Source organism: Anomalospiza imberbis, chromosome Z, assembly GCF_031753505.1.
Source record: "Anomalospiza imberbis isolate Cuckoo-Finch-1a 21T00152 chromosome Z, ASM3175350v1, whole genome shotgun sequence".
NCBI lineage: Eukaryota > Metazoa > Chordata > Aves > Passeriformes > Viduidae > Anomalospiza > Anomalospiza imberbis.
The window spans coordinates 14308489-14329598 of NC_089721.1; the positions used below are offsets into that span (position 1 = coordinate 14308489).

The following is a 21110-nucleotide window of genomic DNA, read 5'->3' on the forward strand; positions in this document are numbered from 1 at the left end:
AAAGAGGAAGCTGCAAAGCCTCACAACACAGTGCAAGGAGCTGCCATTGACACTCTGAGATGGCCCTTTGTTTCAAACTACTTTTAGGATTTTTTTTCCTACTTCCCCTACCCCAGTGAGGATAGTTATAAATCTACAATTTGCAATCTCAAGAGTTCCACATTTATGTAAGCTATTATAAAATGTTGATGAAGAACAAGGAAGAGGTAGGCTTATGACTCAATTTTTTTGAGAATGAGGAAAAAAAGCAGGAGTCTGGGGGTAATTAGGTCTTCCAAAGCTCAAAATGAGAAGAACTGATCTTAGCCCCACAGCAAAGAGCTTATTGCTCAGCTGAAGCTAACTCAGTGAAGCTACTACCAGATGCCATTAACAGAGGGTGCAGAGGTCATCACTGCACTGCACTGAACTATTCCTGAAGCTTTTTAAACACTTCAAAATGTCTCAGAGGTATAATACCTGTAGGCAAAAAAAAAAAAAAAAAAAAAAAGTCTTCAAGGATTAAAATATAAACCCCAATCCTGAGGCACATTTTTCAAAATTATATTTTATAGAGAAATATTTTTAAAAACCCAACACCAACATACTAATTACTACTTTAGAATTCTTAAAATGGATCCATGGGCCTCATTTCATTCATAATTTATTTACTTTTTTTTTTTAATTGCAGTAACAGCAGTGTTTTTTTCAGCTCTGGAATACAGTGCTGAAGTGTTGGTGTTTTCTTCATCACCACAGGCTGTCCTGGATAGGATGAACAGCCTGTTCAAAATGAGGGCCTATCCAAGCAGTGAGAAAGAGTTACTTAGTATTAATTAATCACAGTTTGTATTAAGCTTAATAATGTAAGATGCTATGAATTCTAACAAGCATTTTATTTTCCACCTTATATCTCCAACCCAGAGAAAACTGAATCTTAAAGAAAGAAATTTCATCTCTGAATTAATTCGCTGCATAATTTGCTGTGCATACAAATTCAGATTTGCTTGCCTTATTATTTCCTTTTTCTGCCCATTGACAGCAGAGTCTCAATTTCCTTGAATCAGCATAGTTTGAGATACGATTATCCTTACGGCACACCCAGACTGCACCAGCAGAAGTCGTCAGTGGTCTCACAAACCGCACAGCAGAGCTAGCGGCGTCTCTCAGACACTGAGTGGTGTGAAAGGAGGCTGCAGGGCAGTCAGGGCTTTGCTCAAGTTTAAATTTTCTGTTTCAAGAAAGACTGTAAAAATTCTGATCTTTTATTAAAAATGAGTAAATCGTATCAGTAAAACTTCAGGAAATTCAGTCTAAACACTGAAGATAAATACGCATCCACATTACAAACTGGAAGGCCATTGAAAAATATACTAACTCAGATTGCTTGTAAAATATCTCTGAAGCAAAACCTAATGCATAAGAGATTAGGTTTTCCAATCTCAGATGCAACACAATTTCACTACACACATACAGAGAATCAAGAACTGTAAAAAAATTTCACACGCTTTCCTAGAAAACTTGCTTCTTCTTTAGCTAAACATTATGATTGACTAGCAGATGCTCAGTGAAATAAACACTGACTTTCCTTTTTGCTTTGCTTGGTTCTGTTTTTTTTTTTCATCTCACCTTCAAACTCAGCTTTATTTCCTTTGCTCTCACAGATCATTGGTTCACCTAACAGAGAAATCAATGTCCTATATAAAACAGAACAATTTTAGCAGAAATAACAGTAATTTTAAATTTCATTGGACTGTATGTTAACGAACACTAAACTTGGTATCATTCATATTAGAATTTCATTCTCAAAGGACATGTTATCTTCCTCTGGTTCTGCAACTCTATTATTCTACTAAGAAGTAACAAAGCTAGATGCCTGAAAACATCTGCAAAACACAGATAATTACTGGCATGTGTTGAAGGACAGGAGAATTAAGAAGGGAGTGTTTTCTTCAGAGGACCCAATTCTTTTAATGATTGCACAGATGTCTGTGCCTGAAAACTTTCTGAAAAATCACCACTATTTTTTTTACAACCTTAAAATGAGGATATCCTCTTCTGCCTGGCTATCCATTTTCATTCTGCCCATCTGTTTCCCTCTTACAAATACACACACCTAGAGGAAAACAAGCTTCTTCTGGGAAAAAAGGCATACAAATTAAATAATAATTTCATTCTATTTTAGCAAGAAATAGAGCATTCAACACCCTCCATAGAGCAAACTCTGTTTAAATGTTGCAAAGCCATACTTGACTGCTTCGGTGACTTTGGATCAGTAGCAATTTCTTTTACTTTTAGTATTTCCAAACTTAGAATTTACTGTAATCTATCTCTGTGACCATATTAATACAGAGGCATTAAAATTACTAGTGGAGTGCCACTATTTTATGATGGCCTGTTTTGCAGGAGCAAACAGGTCACCTCTACAGTTGTGTCATCCTTCTGCATGGATGAAACTTTCCTCATCTGCACATAACTCATTTTGCAAACTTTTAGGAAGACAAAACTCTGGGGCTGGTATTTTGTTTTTCTTTTAAAGAATAAATTGTTCTCCTGAAATTGTCAATTTAGATTTTTAGGCTACTCTATTTCCACCTTGACAACTTGAGGCTTATATTAAGTAAACACAAACAAGGAAATGTTGCAAGGCTGAAATAAAATCTCTTTCGTGGCTCACCTCTCTTGATTGCAAAGCACACACTATAGTAGAATTCTAACAGTGTCTTACACACCCAGAGATGATGCTGAAGGGCAGAAATATGATTAAATGACACTTTCTCAGGTGAAAATTTCATCAATGTTTCCTATTCTTTTTCAATTCATATCACTGGCTTAATGAACATTCATTGACTTAGCAAAGTAACCTGCTAGAGCAGCAGAAAGACTTTCTCTACCTGTCTGAGACTGGTCAGTCTTGGATGAGGCAGAGGCTGATGTTCTGAAAACTGTGTTTCCCTGGTTGAAATACAACAAGTGCTGGACTTGGGAATCTTCCAGCTTAATGGTTTCATTCTGATGGAGACTAAAAGCAATTTAAAAAATAACCTAATAATGAAGTTTTCAGACCACCAGAAATCTTAATTTGATTTCAGAACAATACTGGATTCCATTACTTCAAGGTTAGCCATATATACTTAAGAGACCCAGTGTATGTCCCTTGCTGGTTTGTTTTTTTTTTTTTTTTAATACAATTTCCTACTTCAAAAAGATATTACTGAAGTTCAGTGATACTAAGTCTTCTTTTCTATATAACCACAGAATGTATCTAAAATTACAAACTTCCACAATTTCAAAAATATTTCATTTTTTTTTATCTCTTTAAACCTACTCAGCAGTGACAATTTGCAATTTGTTGCTCAGCTGTGATTCTATGCACAAGGCAGATGATTAGACAAATGCAGCTCTCAGGGGACCTGATCAGAGCCCAGTGAAGCCAATGAACAGCAATTTACTACTTTGAAAATTCTTTGGTTACACAGTTTGGCTAGGTTTAAAGCTTGAGTGCTTTAAATACTAGAAAACAAAATCACAGTACTGACCATGGAAGGATACTACAAAATTAGTTAACTTACACTTATATTTATTTATTTGTTTATTTATATGTATGCATATATGTACCTTTTCAGTATATTTTTAATTAACATTTAACCAGTGGAGATTTCATCTAAAGATAATTGGTTCTTGCTACGCATTCAGCAGCTTCCATCTGAAGTTTTCATAGTATTTTACATGCATTAACAAATCCAGTCTCAGATTTCTGAGAAATAAAGGTACAGTAAGGAGAAGTAACTGCACTTACTGCATACAAAAGTAGAGGTCAGAAAGGACATAGAGAAATTTCTATATTATTTAAAAATTAGACTGCTAGTTTTTAGCCAGTAATCCCCTACTGCTTGAATACCACTAATATTTGCAGTTGCTTTTCCTTCACAGAAACTTATTAAACTACAGTAGAAAGAATTAAAGTCTGACTTCCACTTAACCTTGGGCAAGAACAGTGGATCATTGTCAGTGGAGCTCTGATAATGCCTTTGCCCTGCCTCGTTTTTTCATAACTCCTCCTTTCTGAGCAACTTGATCTAGTGGGTTGCATCCCCACCCTGGCAGGGTGGTTGAAACAACATGAGTTTTAAGGTCCCTTCCAAGCCCAGCCATTCTATGATTCTAAGATTCTTCAGCCCCACTCCTCATTAAAAAAATGGGGGTACTGCTCCTGTCCAGATAGCTACCAGACCAGAAAAAGGCGCTGATGAAGAGTCAGGGCTCACAAATACATTTTTTAATAGCAAGTGTTGATTCTGTCTTTGCTTATCTGATCGAACGGATACTTATCACATCATCAAGATTGCTTCTGCATCAACACATGTCACAGCACAAGCACTACAGCTTCCTCCAATCCACCCTCTCACCCACCCTCACATGGTTGTTAGACCACTGCTCTTAGAATCAGGCAACATTTTGTGTAGGGGCTGTGACTGATTTGTTTCAGTTTGATATTATCAGCCTTAAACCAACTGAAAAGTGGCATATACTGGTTATCTAAGTGTCACCTATTTTCTGTAGTGGATCACTGTAAAATATGCATTCGCATTCTCAAATTAGAAATGACCACTTTAAAGGCATGAAAAAAAGTTTGAAAGAGACAGATCTAAATATATTTCATCTGCAAAATAATCTTGTATCTCATGTTGGAACACTAGCATTAATTAAGAATTTTGTAGTGACAGTAATTTAAAGAGTGCCATTTAGAAACATGACATTTAGGATGCCTCCATACTAAAAATTCAGAGGCTTAAATTGGAAGAAACCTTCTGTAATTCTTCTCAACAAAGAATCAAGAAAAGGAAGGTAACTTCCTTATGCCCTTCCAAAAATTAGAAAGCCAATCAGTATCAAATAATATTTTCCTTTAATAGATTTTTCTTTAACCAATTCAATCTCTCAATTATCATATATATATATGATAATCATGTATAATCTTTAAGTTTGTGCTGATAGGGAAAATTCTATTTTGTCCACTTCAGAGAAAGAGATGACAGGGAAGACATCATTCAGTAGCTATTGATAGATCTCAAGCATAGAGTTTGGTGAGGAGACTGACCATGACCACCAAATGAGGTGGGACAATTAATTTATTTACATAAATACCTCTAATAATAAAAAAAAAAAAACAAAAACAAACCAACAAAAAACAGAAAACAAAAAACCACCAACTTAGGTCCATCAACTTAGAATTGACATATATACATATATAACAATTTTATTCTGGTAATCAGAGGTAAAACTGGCTTTTTCTGTAGCTGTAAAATGATACAGTACATTTGGAAGAGCAGCTTCCAAGTAGGACTTGGTGTATAATTTCCTGACAAAGTGCATTGAAGGCAAGAATGGGCACTATTTTCAAACCAAAGGGAAAAAAAGAGCCAGTCTTCAAATTTCATGAAGGGAAAAATTAGAGACATGAAAAAGTGTGAAAGAACTATAGATAGACATGAAACAAGCTGATGCACTCCCACATCATAAATGAAAACAAATATACATGACTGAATATTTACAGTCATCCTATGTATCTACACACATGTGCAAGATTCTAATGCAAGACTGGGTAATCAAGATTGCATATATATAAGTATATAAAGTTTAATTATTATTCTCTTTTACAACTATTTATAGCTGACTTTTGGCTACAAAGCCTATGTTTCCTTGAATATAAAAATAAGTACTGAAATTTCAAGCTTTTAAAATCAATGACAGTAGACTTAAGAATCAATAAGTTATTTTATTATAATCCATGAATATCACACTGCAGTAAATAGTTTGCTTCAAATGGTAATAAATCTAATTTATATCTGTTAAAAATATAATAATAACTTGTTTGTTCTGAAAATAACATCAAAAAATGAGAAATCCATGTTGAAATCAAATTTATATTATCATTTCATTAACTTATACTTGATGAAAAATATTCAAATATATTTCAGACAATTTTTAGAGAAGCAAAGGAAGGAGAAAGATCAGATTCATGGCAGAGCAACATGGTAAGTAATTACAGTCATGTCACATGCATCCTCCTTTCAAAAAACAACTGAATACCTAGAGCTTTCATCAACACCTGAGAACATCCATTGGATTTCCTCATCCATCTGTAGGCAGCTGAGCTCAGGATCTCTCACACCTCAGGGAGTTCACTTTCCCCAAGCCATACGGTGCCTCCTGAAGTGAGGTATGCTGCTGACATGTCCTCTCTCCCTAAACAATATAAACTAGAGCAGGAACAAAATCTTGCTCCCAAGGAAGGCAATGACAAGACAGGAGAGGTGTTCTCAGCTCCTCATTCCACCAAAGCAGAACAAATATGAGAGCTGATATTGTTATTGGAAGTGTCAATACTAGAAGTGCTATGCAAAGTCAATGCACAGGTTCAAATCCTCTCCAGCAGAGGAAGAAAATTATTCTGCAGTTTAAACATCCATGCTGACAATTTTAATTCCTAAGCAGATAAAGGAGACATTTAGGTATGCACTCAAATACACTGAAAGTTGTAAGATTATGGAATTATTATTTTAATAATTTTATTAACTGAACTAATGTAGAATTATCTTAAACATCAACTAAGTGTGCACAACATGTAAGAAATGAAAGGAGTAATCTTTCCCAAGCTTGATAATACCTTTTCCCATGTATGTTTATTAACACTTTCTTACAAGGGGATGCACTCCACTTTTCTAATTACACAGCCTGTATTCATTTCTCTCTGCTACCCATTTGCCTTACACAGTATTTAAGCAGATGCAATGTTAATTTTAAAATTTCTTTAAGATTTCCCAATTTGCATACTGCACATCCCAGTGATACCATCCTTTTGACAGCACAGCGCTCTGCCTGCATTGCCAAAACAAATCAGCGCATTATGCAGCTAGACCAAGCACTGATCAGATAGACCTGATATTCACTTGTTTAAAACAAAAAGGAAAACCCAGAAGAGCAAGCAAAGTAAACAAGAAAGAGCATACATTATGCTCAGAGATGGTCTAGTTACCAGCCTAAGTAACTGAGACCTTGTCTGCTCTGCCTCTGCTTCCCTCCTTGACTTTTGCTGCTGTTCACCCTGTAATGCTCCAGAAAGCTCCATGCAAGCTGGGCTGAGCACAGCCTCATGTGTTGCTGCTGCAAGCAGCTCAGCCAAGGGTGGGGATTTGGAATACAAACGAGATTTCTGGGGATGTAAAATCCATCTCTGACATTTATGAACATTGGTCAGTGTAATGGAATGCATTTACTGAATGGCCCTTTTGCAGTTTAATCCAATACAAGGAAACAAAGAGGGGTTTTTTTTCAATGACATTACTTCAGTTATTCTTAAAAAAGGAAACAACCAAATTCCTTCCAAAAATCCCAAACCAACATACGTGAACTTAATATTTGAATAGTTTTGTGATCTGCAAAACAGGAGATAGCCCACAATATCAAGCACCAGGAGATGCTTTTACATGAACTGATGCTTTTTCTCCTTCCAGCATACCTTTACCAGCAGTACAGGAGGTAATTTCCATTGCTTGCTTGCAATTAAACATGAGGGTTTATTACATTTTATCACATATATATGCAATAATGACACACATGATTGACATCCTAAAACTAGTATATATTAAATTTGCAAACTAGGTGTAGAAAGTGTTTATTGAATTACAGCAGATTATTTGCTTGAAATACATTTAAGTGTTTTGTTTTAAATTAGTCATATGAAATGACTAATTTAAATGGTTATTGAGCCACTGCAAGATACATTTTACCAAGACCTAAATTAATTTAAAATTCTGTTCTATCTTCATTGAGACAGAATCATCTAAAGTGGAGTTGTTATACAAAATACATACACTAGATAAAAGTTTTTCCTCCACACTGCCTTTATTCATTTTTGTAAGAGAGCAGGTCACTTTAGGCATCAGAATAACATATCAGTTTGCAGACTAAAAAAGGAAAAATTGCAAAAGATATTAGGATTTGAAAATTTATTCAAACTTAACTACAGGCTTTGTTATATGCCTCACCTATAAATATTTATCAGAAAAAATATAAAAGGGAATTATTTAATAATCTGCTTCTCCACTTTATATTTTGGTAGAGTGACTTTGACAGATGACTTTGAAGTCTCTTCTTGCAAAAATTCTTTCTCCAATCTTTGGGTTCAAACAAAAGTCTGTATTCCTTAACAATGAGCTAGTCTTGACATCAGACACCCACTGCAGGTTAGGGGTTGCAGGGGGAAGTGTTTGCGCTCAAATAAAGTTGCCTATAATTGTAGCCACTGATAAGCAGCTCTAAAATAAGCACTCAAAGAAACTTTGGTCAGGGACCCATGACCTGAACTATAAACAACCACAAAAATACCAAGGAAGCTCTTTACTTCCATACTGATAGATGACTCTTGTTTTGACACAGCAAAACAAAATGAGCTGCCCTTTCTGTGGTGAATAAAACACCAGATGTCCATCCTTATCCTCCATCCATATTCACTCAAAATGCAGTTGCCTAAATATAATAAATAGGTTTCTGCCTTTCAGCAAATGAAAACATTTTACTTTGGAGATCTCATAAGAGGTTTTAGCCACAAGCCAATATTCCTCAGAAAGACAAAATCTAATTTAGCCAAATATTTATGTTTCATTTTTTGGAGGACAGTGAGTTATGAACTAATCAAATGTGTTTAAACGAAAGATGTGTAATAATTAGAACTGCCAAATAGATATTAATAATTTATTGGTGGAGAACAGCAAGAAATTGAGAGTGAAAAATTAACAGATCTTTTCCTCATAATCTTAGAATATACATTGATCTGTAAATTGCAAATCAAAATATATAATACAGCAAAAATGGAATCTGAAACATATTTGCATTATTCTGACATGCTAGTTCTGCAAAATGCACAGCACCCATGGGTGACGCTTTTTAAAAATCATGTTTACCATTTTGGGTTCCTTGTGACTGGAATTCTGAAAGATGTTCAGGCATGGAGTCCAGATGCTTACAAGTATCTAGCTCCTGAAATTCAAAGATAGATGGGCTCCTTACTTCCATTTCAGATCTTCATCTAACATCCTATGGATTTGCACGTTGTGCAGACACTGGGTAAAACTGACACTTTCAAAGCCGTTCCAGAAATGGAAAAATTTGTACTGGAAACACAAAACCAAGTTAAATACCATATTCCATTTGCTCATTTTGCCAGTGGCACAAAATCAGCATGCACATTGAACTGCTATTCAGTGACACTTTATGGAATCACGAGTCAGCAGCCCCAGCAGGAACATCTGCCACCATTTTAGGCAGATTCATGTTACCTGCATTCCCAGGCTACACAGCTAGCTCTCCTTCCCTGAAGCAAGTCTGAACTCTGTCGTGCTATGAGGAACAAGTGTGGGAGTGGAAGTTCACTGCAGCTCTCCCATCCATTCCACAGAAAGATAAATTTGGTCTAGCCTGTGGAGAATGAAGAAGTTGGCTGCAGCTTAGAAATTACAGAAACAGCAACAGTCACATCAAGCAGTGCTCATACAGTCCTGGGGAAGGAGGGGGATGGTGGCAGAAATTGCTGAATAACACTGACTGATTGTATAATCCTGACGGAGTATTCCTCAGACCTGACTTAATGAGAATCATCTCCTGACAAAAGAAAATTAGTGTGCTTGTGAATGACAGAGCACAACACATGGGCAGACTACAGAAAATCTAACTTTAGGAAACAAGAATAGAGAATAGTTTAAAGCTAAACAAGAAATTTTAAACTCATAGTTAGTGCCTTTAAATAGAAATGTAGAACCAGAGACATTTAATTGGATTCAGTCAAAATTTATGTTGTACTTAGTTCACATCTATCTAAAAAATATGTATACAAAATAATAAAATTATTACATACTGGATTTAATTATTTTCAACACAAAAACCTTGAAATTGTTTTTGGACTTCTTTTTCCATTACAGAGAGATGAACCATCAAAATAAATTCATTATTTCAATAAATAAACAGTAAGAACATGTACAAATCCTACTGAACTTTTCAACACTCAGCAGTATAACACTGGATTTAATATTCTGTTCCAAATTTCAAAACCACATTTAATTTAGCATAAACAAGTATTTCATATAACACTGGCAGAATGCATGCAATTAAAAGTCTGTTTGGTCATGTGGGCACCTCATGCTTAGGTTACTCATCTCTCACTTTTCCCACACATTCAACGTCTACTGCTTAAAAAGCCATCGGATTTCAGACATTTTCAATTCTGACCCTATTAAAACGCCCTGATAGATTGCCTACCATCTGGCAGTGCTTACTCTTGGCACCACACTCCCTCTGCATTACAAAACTGTGCTTCTGATAATTATATCTTTAATGTGGTAGATGTATGCAAGACTTGCATTCCCATGCTGGCAATATACAAGCTGAAGGGACAATTTCAGCGAAGTGCCTGCGTAACAGTATATGGTAACAGTATGTTCAACCACATCACGCTGCAGCTCTTAACAGAAAGCTGCTAACCTGTCCGAGTCAAGGGAAATGGAAAATATACATGAAGGTTTAGGTTTTTTTTATTACTACAAGGCATTTTACAAACTGCAAGAGGCTGTGAAAATATCTAACTAACTTCTCCCTGCTAGTTTGAACAAACAGCTCAGTATCTTCTAGCTAACAGACTGAGTAAGAATGGAAAACTACACAGCAGAATAAACAAATTAAAAAAAAATAAAATCAGTGTATTATTCACTTAAAGGATTGCATTATATCTTCAGAAAGAGATGTAGGAGGACAAAGAGAAGACAGAATGAGGGGGAAAAGGAAGTTGTTTCCAAAAAATACTCTTTCAGGGACTACATCCAGGTGCTCCTAAGAACTTTTGAATGCAAATTCCCTATAGCAGGATTTCACTAACTGAAAATTAGACCATAAGAAATGTTATAAATAAAAGAAAAAGCAGGATTCAGTACTTAGGCAGTCATCTAGATAAGAGCTTCCATGAACACTGGATACACAGCTCTGAAAAACAGCTCTTAAGAACACTTGGTAAAGTGGGTATATGAGAAAGGTACCCAATTAACGACTGAAGTTATATACTTCATTTATTTTGCTTCTTTTGCTTTTTTTCCAAGTTTCAATCTACCAGACTAATCCCGAGCTGAAAAAGCAATTCTTTTTGTTACCACCAGGCTTGTCTGGCACTAAAGGCAAGCTGAACCAGACTGATAGACTAGCCTGGCTCTTACCTTCACTAAAAAATCAAGTGCAAACAAGCCCATGTGCAGCTATCCCAAGGATCATGTAGCCCTGGATGTGTTTGGGGAATCCAGAGGCTTGCAAGCATCTACTGCCAGGCAGTAATAAGAAGTTTAGGGAGTAGTAGCACCTGCTACAGGTTTCACAGCAATTTCTCTGCCAGACCTAAATAATAAGTCCTCCTGGAATGAACAACTAGACGGAAATCACTTAAGAGCCTGATGGAAAACCTCTAACTAACCATGTGAAAGCTTGATTGCATCTCTGTGGTTCTGCAGCCATGCTTTTATTCCATCTCCTGGGTAGAGCTGGATAGATTTTACTCTATGTATCTTATAAAAGTTCTGTGTATTTTCCACAGCTTTTCCCTAGAAAAAGATAGACCAATTATTTATTATTTGGGTCTCATTACATATTACTCTAAATTTATGTAATCCATGTATCTGCAATAAGGTCAGATCGTTTCATCACCACACCGTCTATTGTTGCAGTCATGCCATGAAAAGAGATGCTTCTTGGAGGACCTGATAAATTAGTGTAAGATGCAATGGAACCAGCTAAGGAAACATCAATATTTACATGCCTTAGGCTGCTGATAAAAGAGGACAAAAAAACTGGAGACAACCAGGGTACAACATGTATAGAATTAGAAGACTTGATACTGTGAGGGCACAATTTATTTCTGTGGAGCTCTTTATATGGAGCTTTAATGTAAATGTAAGATTCAGTGATTTTCAGACAAAATACAATGAAAAACAGTAGTATAATTTAAACCCCTCCCCAGTATTATAAACGTTTAAAAACCTCCCCAGATTAAAAAAAAAATATGTATATTGGTTAAAGTAATTTCAAAAAACAAACTCACTCAAAAAATATTAAAAAAAAAAACTAGAACCAACATGGCTTTGACTGCAAGCATAAAGCAACCTCTGCTTTTTCAGCTGAAAACAAAATATCTTAATATGAATTTTTAATAAATGTGACATTTTTAGAGACAGAAACTTAATAGCAGTAGCACACTAAATTCCAATAGTGTAGCAAAATATTTATTAAACTACATGCTTAATTAGATAAGATATACACACAAACAACATCAAAGATAATCACATATAAACAAAATCCTATTCTTAGCTACATAATGTAACTTAAGTTTTGGGTATTTCACTGGCAAAAATGAAAATGGCTTTGGGGTTAGTTTTCGGGCTTTTTTTAAATACGTAATGGAAACAGTATGCAGCTTTTTTGTAATTAAATGAACATTTTCTGAACGTAAGTTTATTCCAGACTTACTCCAGCTGCATCGCGCTACATGGCAATAAGATTACTGAAAAATACCATGCAGCTTGCCTGAATCTGACTGTCATCAGATTAAAAGATATTAGTAGAGATTTTATAGAAGCTAAATGACAGTGTCCTTGAGGTAGTACTGACATTGACTCCAGCTGATACAGTTTTTGGTCATTAACATACCTTACTATGTGTCTAGAACAAGCTCTCCAATAATTAGAACTGAATACACTATGATTTTTAAAATTAAATCATGCCTCTGGGAAAGAATAAGGAAATAGACAGCTAAAGGACTTTCAAGCAATTAATGAGAACTGTACTGTCAGGTTAAAAATTAAACATTGCAAAGTAGGTTAAAAGTTTCCTTTCTCAAAAAAAATGTATATTGACATAGAAAACAGTTCTCATGCTGTTGAGTGAAAGCAAAGATGAGAATGGATGCTTCTTGTTTATCATAAAATTAAGTAAATTTCTTTTCAATTTTTCATATTCTACACACAATCATCTCTAAAAAGTTTTTTGCTTCTTATAGCTTCAAGTTGAAACTCGAAAAAGCTGACAAAGTTTAATTAAATATTACAGTGCCACTGATCTTAGATAGGCAGGCAGAAATGCAGCACTAAAGACTCATGCTTTTTAGGTGACCTCTGAATCCATACATCTCTATTTCTGCTACTCCAGGCTGAACAATCAGAAACTGAGCCACTCAAATTTTGACTTCATTATATAAACTCCCCAAGACACACAAAGAAAGCCTAAAGTAACTTACCAAATCCTATGCATCTTTCAATTAGCTGTTCTAGTCACCAAACACCCAATTAAATCATAAATCTATACCTTTGTATATTATTCAATGCTTTTACACAGTACTCCAATACACAGTTCCCCTCATATACACAAGTCTGAGAAACCTAGGATGACCAAAAAACTTTTACTGACTCAATTACAAGCATCACTTATTTTGATGTGCTAACAAATGAAGTCGCTGTACACATTTAAAAATGTGTTGACGTGCTAAAATAATCAATTGGAATACCAAAATCAGTACATTTTCCCCACAGGCCCAAGCACAATGATGATCTTATGAGACCTAATTTTGGATATGTGTATGCAGAGATATGGATATAGATCATATTTATCAAGCACTTTTTTCTCATTGCAGTCAAAGCAAAAAAATAAAAAAATCAGAAAATTGAAGGGGAAGTCTCATGATATTGACTGTCCTGGGTTAAATTTTAAAGACTCACACATAACGTCCCCAAAACATCATCTTTGACTTACATGTTACAGAATTATTCATGGGAATTCTGTAACATTTGGATTTATTTTATGTTGTTGTAGTTTCTTTCTAAACTTATCTCAAAATCGTGATGAACATACTTGCCTTAACATAGATTGTGTAGAAAGTGAACATTGTAAAAGTATGCATCTTGCAGAAAAAAATGTATTTTTGTGCGTATTCGTAGGTGCTGCCAGTGATCTGCAAAATGTCCCAAGTTAAATTAAAAGTAACTCAGAGAACTGAGGAATTGAGTTACAGTTGTTCAGCTCTTTCTCTCCCCTAAACTTTATTCAATGTTCAAGTAAGTAACATGACAAGAGTGTGAAAGAAAATGCAGTGAATAGACTGTTATTCCAGGACTAGAATGAACATAATGAAAACTGGCAAATATTCAACATATAAGTGAGCTCAAACTAAGCATTAGTATTCTACATATCCGGAGACAGAAGGATGTCTTACTAATAAAATGAATCACATTGCTTGAACAAACAAGGGTATACGGCTTCCCACATGCCCTAGAGGTCTGGAAGGCGGGTGGCTGCTGCACGAACTTTGGGTGGACTCCACTGCCCTGCTTTAGTAGCTCTTGAAGAAAATCTCAAAGCAGACAAGGGTACATGGCCCTCATGAGTCCAAAAGCACGAAATGCACTTCTCTATCCCTATTTTCTCTCACTTATCCCTGCTTACAAGTGGTACAAAAGGAAAAGCCAGTAGATAGCTTTAGTCAACCAGATTTCATGACAGATGAATCCATGATAACCACTGATGAAAAACTATTCAGTAAAAAATTATAGGAACTGGAGATGAAAAACAGCGTAATGCATTTCAGGCCTATATTTCACATCAGAACATTTCCAATAGAATATTTTGTTGCTTATTTTTGGTCCTGCCTCCTGAACATTAATTTAGATACTTGTTGCTGCAATCTCACTCCATTACTTTGATGTAATTTCCTTCCTCTTTTTAACATCCGTTTATGCATTTGAGAACCATTACTGTATTTTTCTTCAGCCTGCCTTTATGAGAGTTGCATTCTACCTGGGGAACTATTAAGAAAGCAATACACAACTTGATGTTAAGAGAGAATTTTCAAACATTATAAAGATCAGGTCAATGCTACAATTCTGCCATTTTATTTTTTAGGCCATTTACAGAAGTAAAGGGCAAAAATTGTTGGAATGCAGCAAATAAAACCCAAGTACTATTAATAATCTTTTTAATGTTAATGGTTCTCCATGTTTAGTCAAATATAAGGACTGAACATCTAGCAATAGGAATAATTTATCTGTAAAAAGCTTTTATTTAGTAGAACTAAAAATTACAGTCACAACAAAAGTATTTGAAAATGAGATATGAAAGATAGCCCCAGCGGAATCTGTGCTTCATTCATAAAAACATAAATATTCTTTTAAAAAATTGTTTGCATAAGAAATCTACCGTATATAGTACAATTATAAATCCATTATTATGATTTTATTAGTGAATTCAGAAGTGTCAATTCTGCAATAGAATCTCATGACAAATCCTGAGCAACAAGAAACTATTACCTTGAGAATATAAAACTATGGCCATTTCATATTCCTACACTACCAGTGATATAATGTATCCATTAAAACCCATGCAAATTTGTATCTTAACGATTTAATATAGACCAATATAGACATGATTATTGTCTTTCACTGTGAACACATATGCCTCTATCAATTACATTTAGTCTGATACATTTTGTCTTCATTGCATATAGCATTACCTTCCAACTCTACTGCTCTATATAAACCTAAGTATGTAACAGCTCACAAAAACATAAATCTCATTAACTTCAAGTGAGACATTAAAAACATGTGACAAAAGAGAAGCACAAAGTGCTTATCCTAAGCTTCTTAAGACACAACTTAAGATAGGTATAACACGTAGAGTGAAGACTGATCCCAAAAAGCAAGTTTTAAAACAATGCATGCATGAATTTTAGAAACCTTATTGTAAGCTACACATATAACATGCACAGTCTATCATGTTAGGGCAACTGCTAGTGGTCAAAGACAGGTCCAAAACATAGATGAAAATGAAAAAGAAAATCGATTCATAATGCAAATATAAGTTCAAATGTTTTTTAAAAAGTATAATTTAAAAAAACATGAGGCACACTAACCCATGGCAATTGTGACTTACAGTTCGGCACGCACTTACTTGAGAATTGAAGCTGTACAATTGTATGACAACATGGATGGCTTGCATAAAGCTGCACAATATGACAGAATATTTTTAACAGCAACAAAAGCAAATTCTTCTGTAACTACCCAGACATACGCATGCAAATATTGTGTCTTTTGCCCTGATTAAACCCTTTGAAGTCTGGCATTAAATTACTTACAAGGTATTACCAATAAGGCCTTCAGTGATTTATAAAGATTTCCATGATAAACCTCAAACATTCACATGATGCCTTAAATGTGTATACAAAAAGATTTTGAAACTGGAACGGCACACAAGCTAAAAAAAAAATCTGGCAAACCTTTGCTATTCACTACACTCTTAAATTTTCTGTTCAAGTTTTAGAAATAATTCTGCTTTTATTTACTGTTATCATTAAAATAAGACTTTGAGTTTCTTGGATAAATGAAAAGTTACCCAGAGAGATAAAATGCCAATTTTTTTTCCTAGTGTTGCAAATTAGTTTTTACTTAGTATTATTTACACAGGGAAAAAAGACCTTCAGCACTGCCTGCACTGCACCTCTTTACCTGCTACTCTGACCGACAATGCCACATCATAGTCTTACTTCATCTTGAAGCCAATTTAAAATTTTTGTCCCCACTTCCAGACAAAGGCTGCTCCCAAACATCAAGCTGACTGTAACCATCAGAGTGTGAAGGCTACATTTACGCACACACGCATTATTTCCACTCAGTCTGTCTCATACATTGCTATTTCTGCAACTCTGTAGCAACTCTGTTTTCTTTATAGATTGCTGACTACAGATGCCCTAGCCAATGTGGTAATAAACCCAAGATTTCTTTGACAGAGTGAGTTTCTCAGTGGGAAGGGAGAGAGAGAGGGAGGGAGATGACACAGGGCTGGACGAGCAACCCAGGCACGTGCAAGCCAGCCCTCTGAACACTACAGAAACTCCTAACGTGCCAAAGGACATGGAGTAATTAATAATCTAAAAATCATTCACATACATTTCCATTAATACCAGAAGGCCGTAACATATAAAAGTCATCCAAAGCCCATGTGCACCACTAATCTTCTATGAAAAAAATGACATGTGTGTGGCAGCAGCAGAACCATGCAGTTGCTCCCATCTCCTGTCAGCTTTGTCCTGTTCTCATCCAGTGGCAGCAAGGCCACAGGGTTGGATCAGTGAAGCTCTCCAGAAGGCTCATTTTTCCACCTATGAGAATGGACAGCTGAAGGCACCCAGTATCTCACAGAACACACACAGGACTTCAGCAAATTGACTATAAATTCACTTTCGTTACTCATGCAATTACAAAGAATTGTTGTCCAGCTTTAGAGATACAGTAATCACGGTGGGAAAGTGATAAACAGAGGCCTTGTGCTGGGTTTGATGTGCATTAGGTGCAGGGTTTATATAACAGCTTCCAAATTACACATTAACCTCAGAAGACTGGGAAAAGACAACTAGGATCAAAATGGTCCCTTGTGGAAAAATTATGTAATACTTATTGAATTTAATCCTCCAAGGGTGTATCTGCCCAAAAAAGAGACAATTCTTCCCTGAAACACATGCAAGATGGAGAGCCACAAAACTAAAGACCAAGCCCCACAAGGCTGCAAGTAACCAATTTACAGAGCACTGAGTTTAGAGACAGGTTCCACGTTCTGTTCACACCAAAACAAGGGGCAGGAGGGCACCAAGATACTGCCCACTCCTCCAAACGTCACAACAAAATACCATGTGGTGTAGATGAATATACTGTTTTACAAAAAAACATGAGAATGAAATCAAGAAATATAACCAAATACATCAAACTATCCCAGGAAATGCATACAAGCATGCAGAACTAGGGAAAAAATAAAAGAGTCTGCAGAAGCCTATACCAGAATTTTCCTACATTTTACATGGTTAACCCAGTATTTTCCTAAGTGTACCTATATTTAAAGTTTACGGAGATATCTATTTTCATAGGTGCCACAAATACCCTAATAAGAGCTGCATTTACAAATGCATAATACGTCTTCTCAATTGGATACCGTAAAATACTCCGCTTTTTACTTTTTTCTTGTTATTTTAGTAGAAAATTTAGTTCTTTCCTCTGATGGAAAGAACATCAACACAGCAGCATGGGAATACCTGTGTCTTTTTGGATACTTTAAGGCTTGTCTACACATAAGCATTACATTGCTACAAATAACATGCAAAAATAAACCAAAGCAACTCCATCCATACACCTGAATTCATTCTGGTACAGAGTGACTGTTAGGTGGCACTTAAAAGTGCTGTTGTAATTCCCAAATAAAGTGAATATACTGTATAGTACAACTCCTTCGCGCGTTTTGCACTGCCACCCAAAAAGAGTGGTACCACTACACAGCTGCAATTGTTTTGGGAGAAAAAACACGCACATCTCATATTTCCCACTGAAACAGTCCTCAGGCTAAAAAATTTGGTCGGGAGCCTGCCACGCCATCCCAATACTAATGAAAGAACTTTATTTAAAAACCAAATACTTACTCTAATAAAATAAAAACTTTTAAAAAACCACCTGAAAATACCAGTTAATTTAAGAATCTGCAGACAACAGGCCTGAAAAGGATGCAGTGTTGTTTACTCCTATTGAAAAAAAAAAAAGGGAAACATATGCTACGATCTCTAAACCTTCCCACTCGAAGAATTAGGACAAAATTAGAAGACATTTCTGTATTGAAACAGAAAGAACATGCTTATCACCTATTTCACAGAACAGCTTAAAAAGTTACATGCTGCAAAATATGACAAATGAGCTCCTATTGCCCAAAACATTGTTTGCATGTGCACCTCACTCAGTAGCCAAGCTTACAACAGAACAAGGAAAACTACTCGCTATAATAATCTCATTAATTTCAACAGAATCCTCACATGAATAAAGCTACTCATGCACACACGCAGATAAGGATGAGGCTATCAGACCCCCCCAATCCTCTATGCATGCTACCACAGCACCAGATGGGACCTGCTACGTTCCTCTCCAGTTGGTAGAAAGGGAGTGGGTAGGTGCTTGGCTCTCTCCCCCCACTTAATGCACCTGCTAATGCAGCTGAGCTGACATGCAAGGGGGTGAAAAGATACCCCAGGAAAAGAATGAGTGCAGTTTATTGAGTTCTGGGAACCAGGAAAACAAGTAGGGATTTGAAGCATGATTTCAAGTCATAACTGAGTGCTGCCATGCTCCTCCACTCCTGTAGCTGTACTGCTCTCAGGCTCAGCTGCAAGGTGGTAGCACAGCTCATTGTGAAACACCTCATTCTGAACAGTCCCATAGAAACTTGGACTTTGAAAGTATTTCTTCCTGTTCTCACTGAAAGAATGTTCTGTTTAACCCAGTTCTTTCTTAGAAGATCCATGTAACTATTGAACATTCCGGATTTTCTTTTTTTAAACCCAGTCTCTGGTGCAATTCACTTATCATATAGACGCAGGTTGTTCAATTCAAGCTGTTGATTAAATATGCTTAACGACATTGATAGTTCCTCAGAAAATATCATAAAGTGTTACATTTATAAAGGCATACAGCCAGCTGGCATAGAGTACGGAATGAAATAATCTTACACTTTAAATGTTTTTTTAAAGGGACTGTAGCTACTTGGGCATTTATTTGCCCTGCTTTCTGTTTGAATATTCCAGTCCTGCATCCATGCATCTTACTGTGAAAGCAGTGCTAATTTGCCATCACATTTACCTGTCTCCCTCTGAAAACAGTTTTCACACATCACCTGGATAAACTTATTTTACTGTAACTCTGACAGAGACGCACTTCCTTCTCTCAACCCCTGGAACAAGTGTTTACACCGGGTGCTCAGGAAAGGGCAGGCGTGTGCAGACACCAGGATTTTACAGATGCTGATGCAGCTGTGTAACACCCCGGGCGAGCTCTCATCCCGCCGGAGCAGAGTCGTGCCCGACGGCCCGCGGCGCAGCCAGACCGGGACTGCGGGATGCAGAGCCATAGAGCTCAGCATCCTGCCTCGGGGGCTGCGGGCGGCGCCCCGGGCGGCGCGGGGCCTGTGGGGCCGTCCCGGGTGCAGCACGCTGGAGAGCGCCGGGCCGAGCCCGCGGCAGCCCCGGCCCCGCCGCCCGGTCCGGCGCCCGCCGAAGTTTGCGCCGGGCGAGGTGCGAGGCGCCGGGGCCACCCCTCTCCCGCCCACCGTGAGCCCCGCGCTAACCTGAAGTCGCTGTAGGGGTGGATGATCCAGAACCCCGCAGTTTTAACCCTTTCCTGCTCCTTCTCCACCGCCTTCTGGCTGCCGAACATGCGGAGGGAGAATTTGTTGACCCCCGGCTGCAGCATGGAGGTGAACTGCCGCTGCATGAAGCCGTACTGCCGCCGGGGTCCCTCGGCATCCTCGAAGCCCACCACGGGCTCCTCGGCCCCGCCGCCGTCCACTTTGAAGCACACCGAGTTGCCATGTTCCTTCACGCCGCCGCTGCCGGGGCTGCTCTGGGCTTTCTCCGCCGAGGACGCCGGTTTGGCCGGGAAGGAGTTAGCGCTGCCATCGTCCCGGCTGCCGGCGGAGGAGCTGCGCTTCCCAGCCTCCATGCTGCGGGGCGGGCAAACCCCAGCCGCGGGAGAGCGCGGGGAAGCCTCGCCGCCGCCGGTGCCCTTCCGCGGCGCGGCTGGGCTGTGCCGCCCTGGGCTGGGCTGGGCTGTGCCACCCTGGGCTGGGCTGGGCTGGGCTGGGCTGGGCTGGGTTGAGCGCCGCGCCGCCGCGCCGCCCGGCATCACCAGCGCCGCCGGCTCGGAGCGCGCTCCGCGCAGGGCGGGCACCGCCGCCCCTCGCCCGCCCCCTGCCGGCGGCCCCGCTCCGCCTGACATTGAGCCCGGAGTCCTTGAGGGGCCACGGCCGGGCGGGCAGCGCCGCAGGGACGGGCCGGGGGCGAGCGCGGGCAGGGCACAGGGCACAGGGGACACGGCCCCCCGAGCGCCGGGCCCGCGCCTCCGCGGGAGCACAGGAACACGCGTAGGTGGATGTTTCACCCTGGGCAAAGCAAGGGGCAAGGCGTGGGGTAGTAGCGTGCCTGTGCAGCCCGAGCGAGAAACCGTGGCTGGGAGTGATGCAGTGGGGCG

General features: G+C 38.1%; 1 protein-coding gene across 1 annotated transcript in view; it reads right to left on the reverse strand.

Annotated features, from left to right (window-relative positions):
- HCN1 (hyperpolarization activated cyclic nucleotide gated potassium channel 1) overlaps positions 1–20777 on the reverse strand; it is a 191514-nt gene extending 170737 nt beyond the window's left edge. Inside the window, exon 1 of the mRNA XM_068176681.1 lies at positions 20209–20777. Within this exon, the coding sequence (XP_068032782.1) occupies positions 20209–20765 (557 nt within the window). The 5' untranslated portion in view covers positions 20766–20777. The remainder of the gene's footprint in view (positions 1–20208) is intronic.
- Positions 20778–21110: the final 333 nt, after the last annotated feature.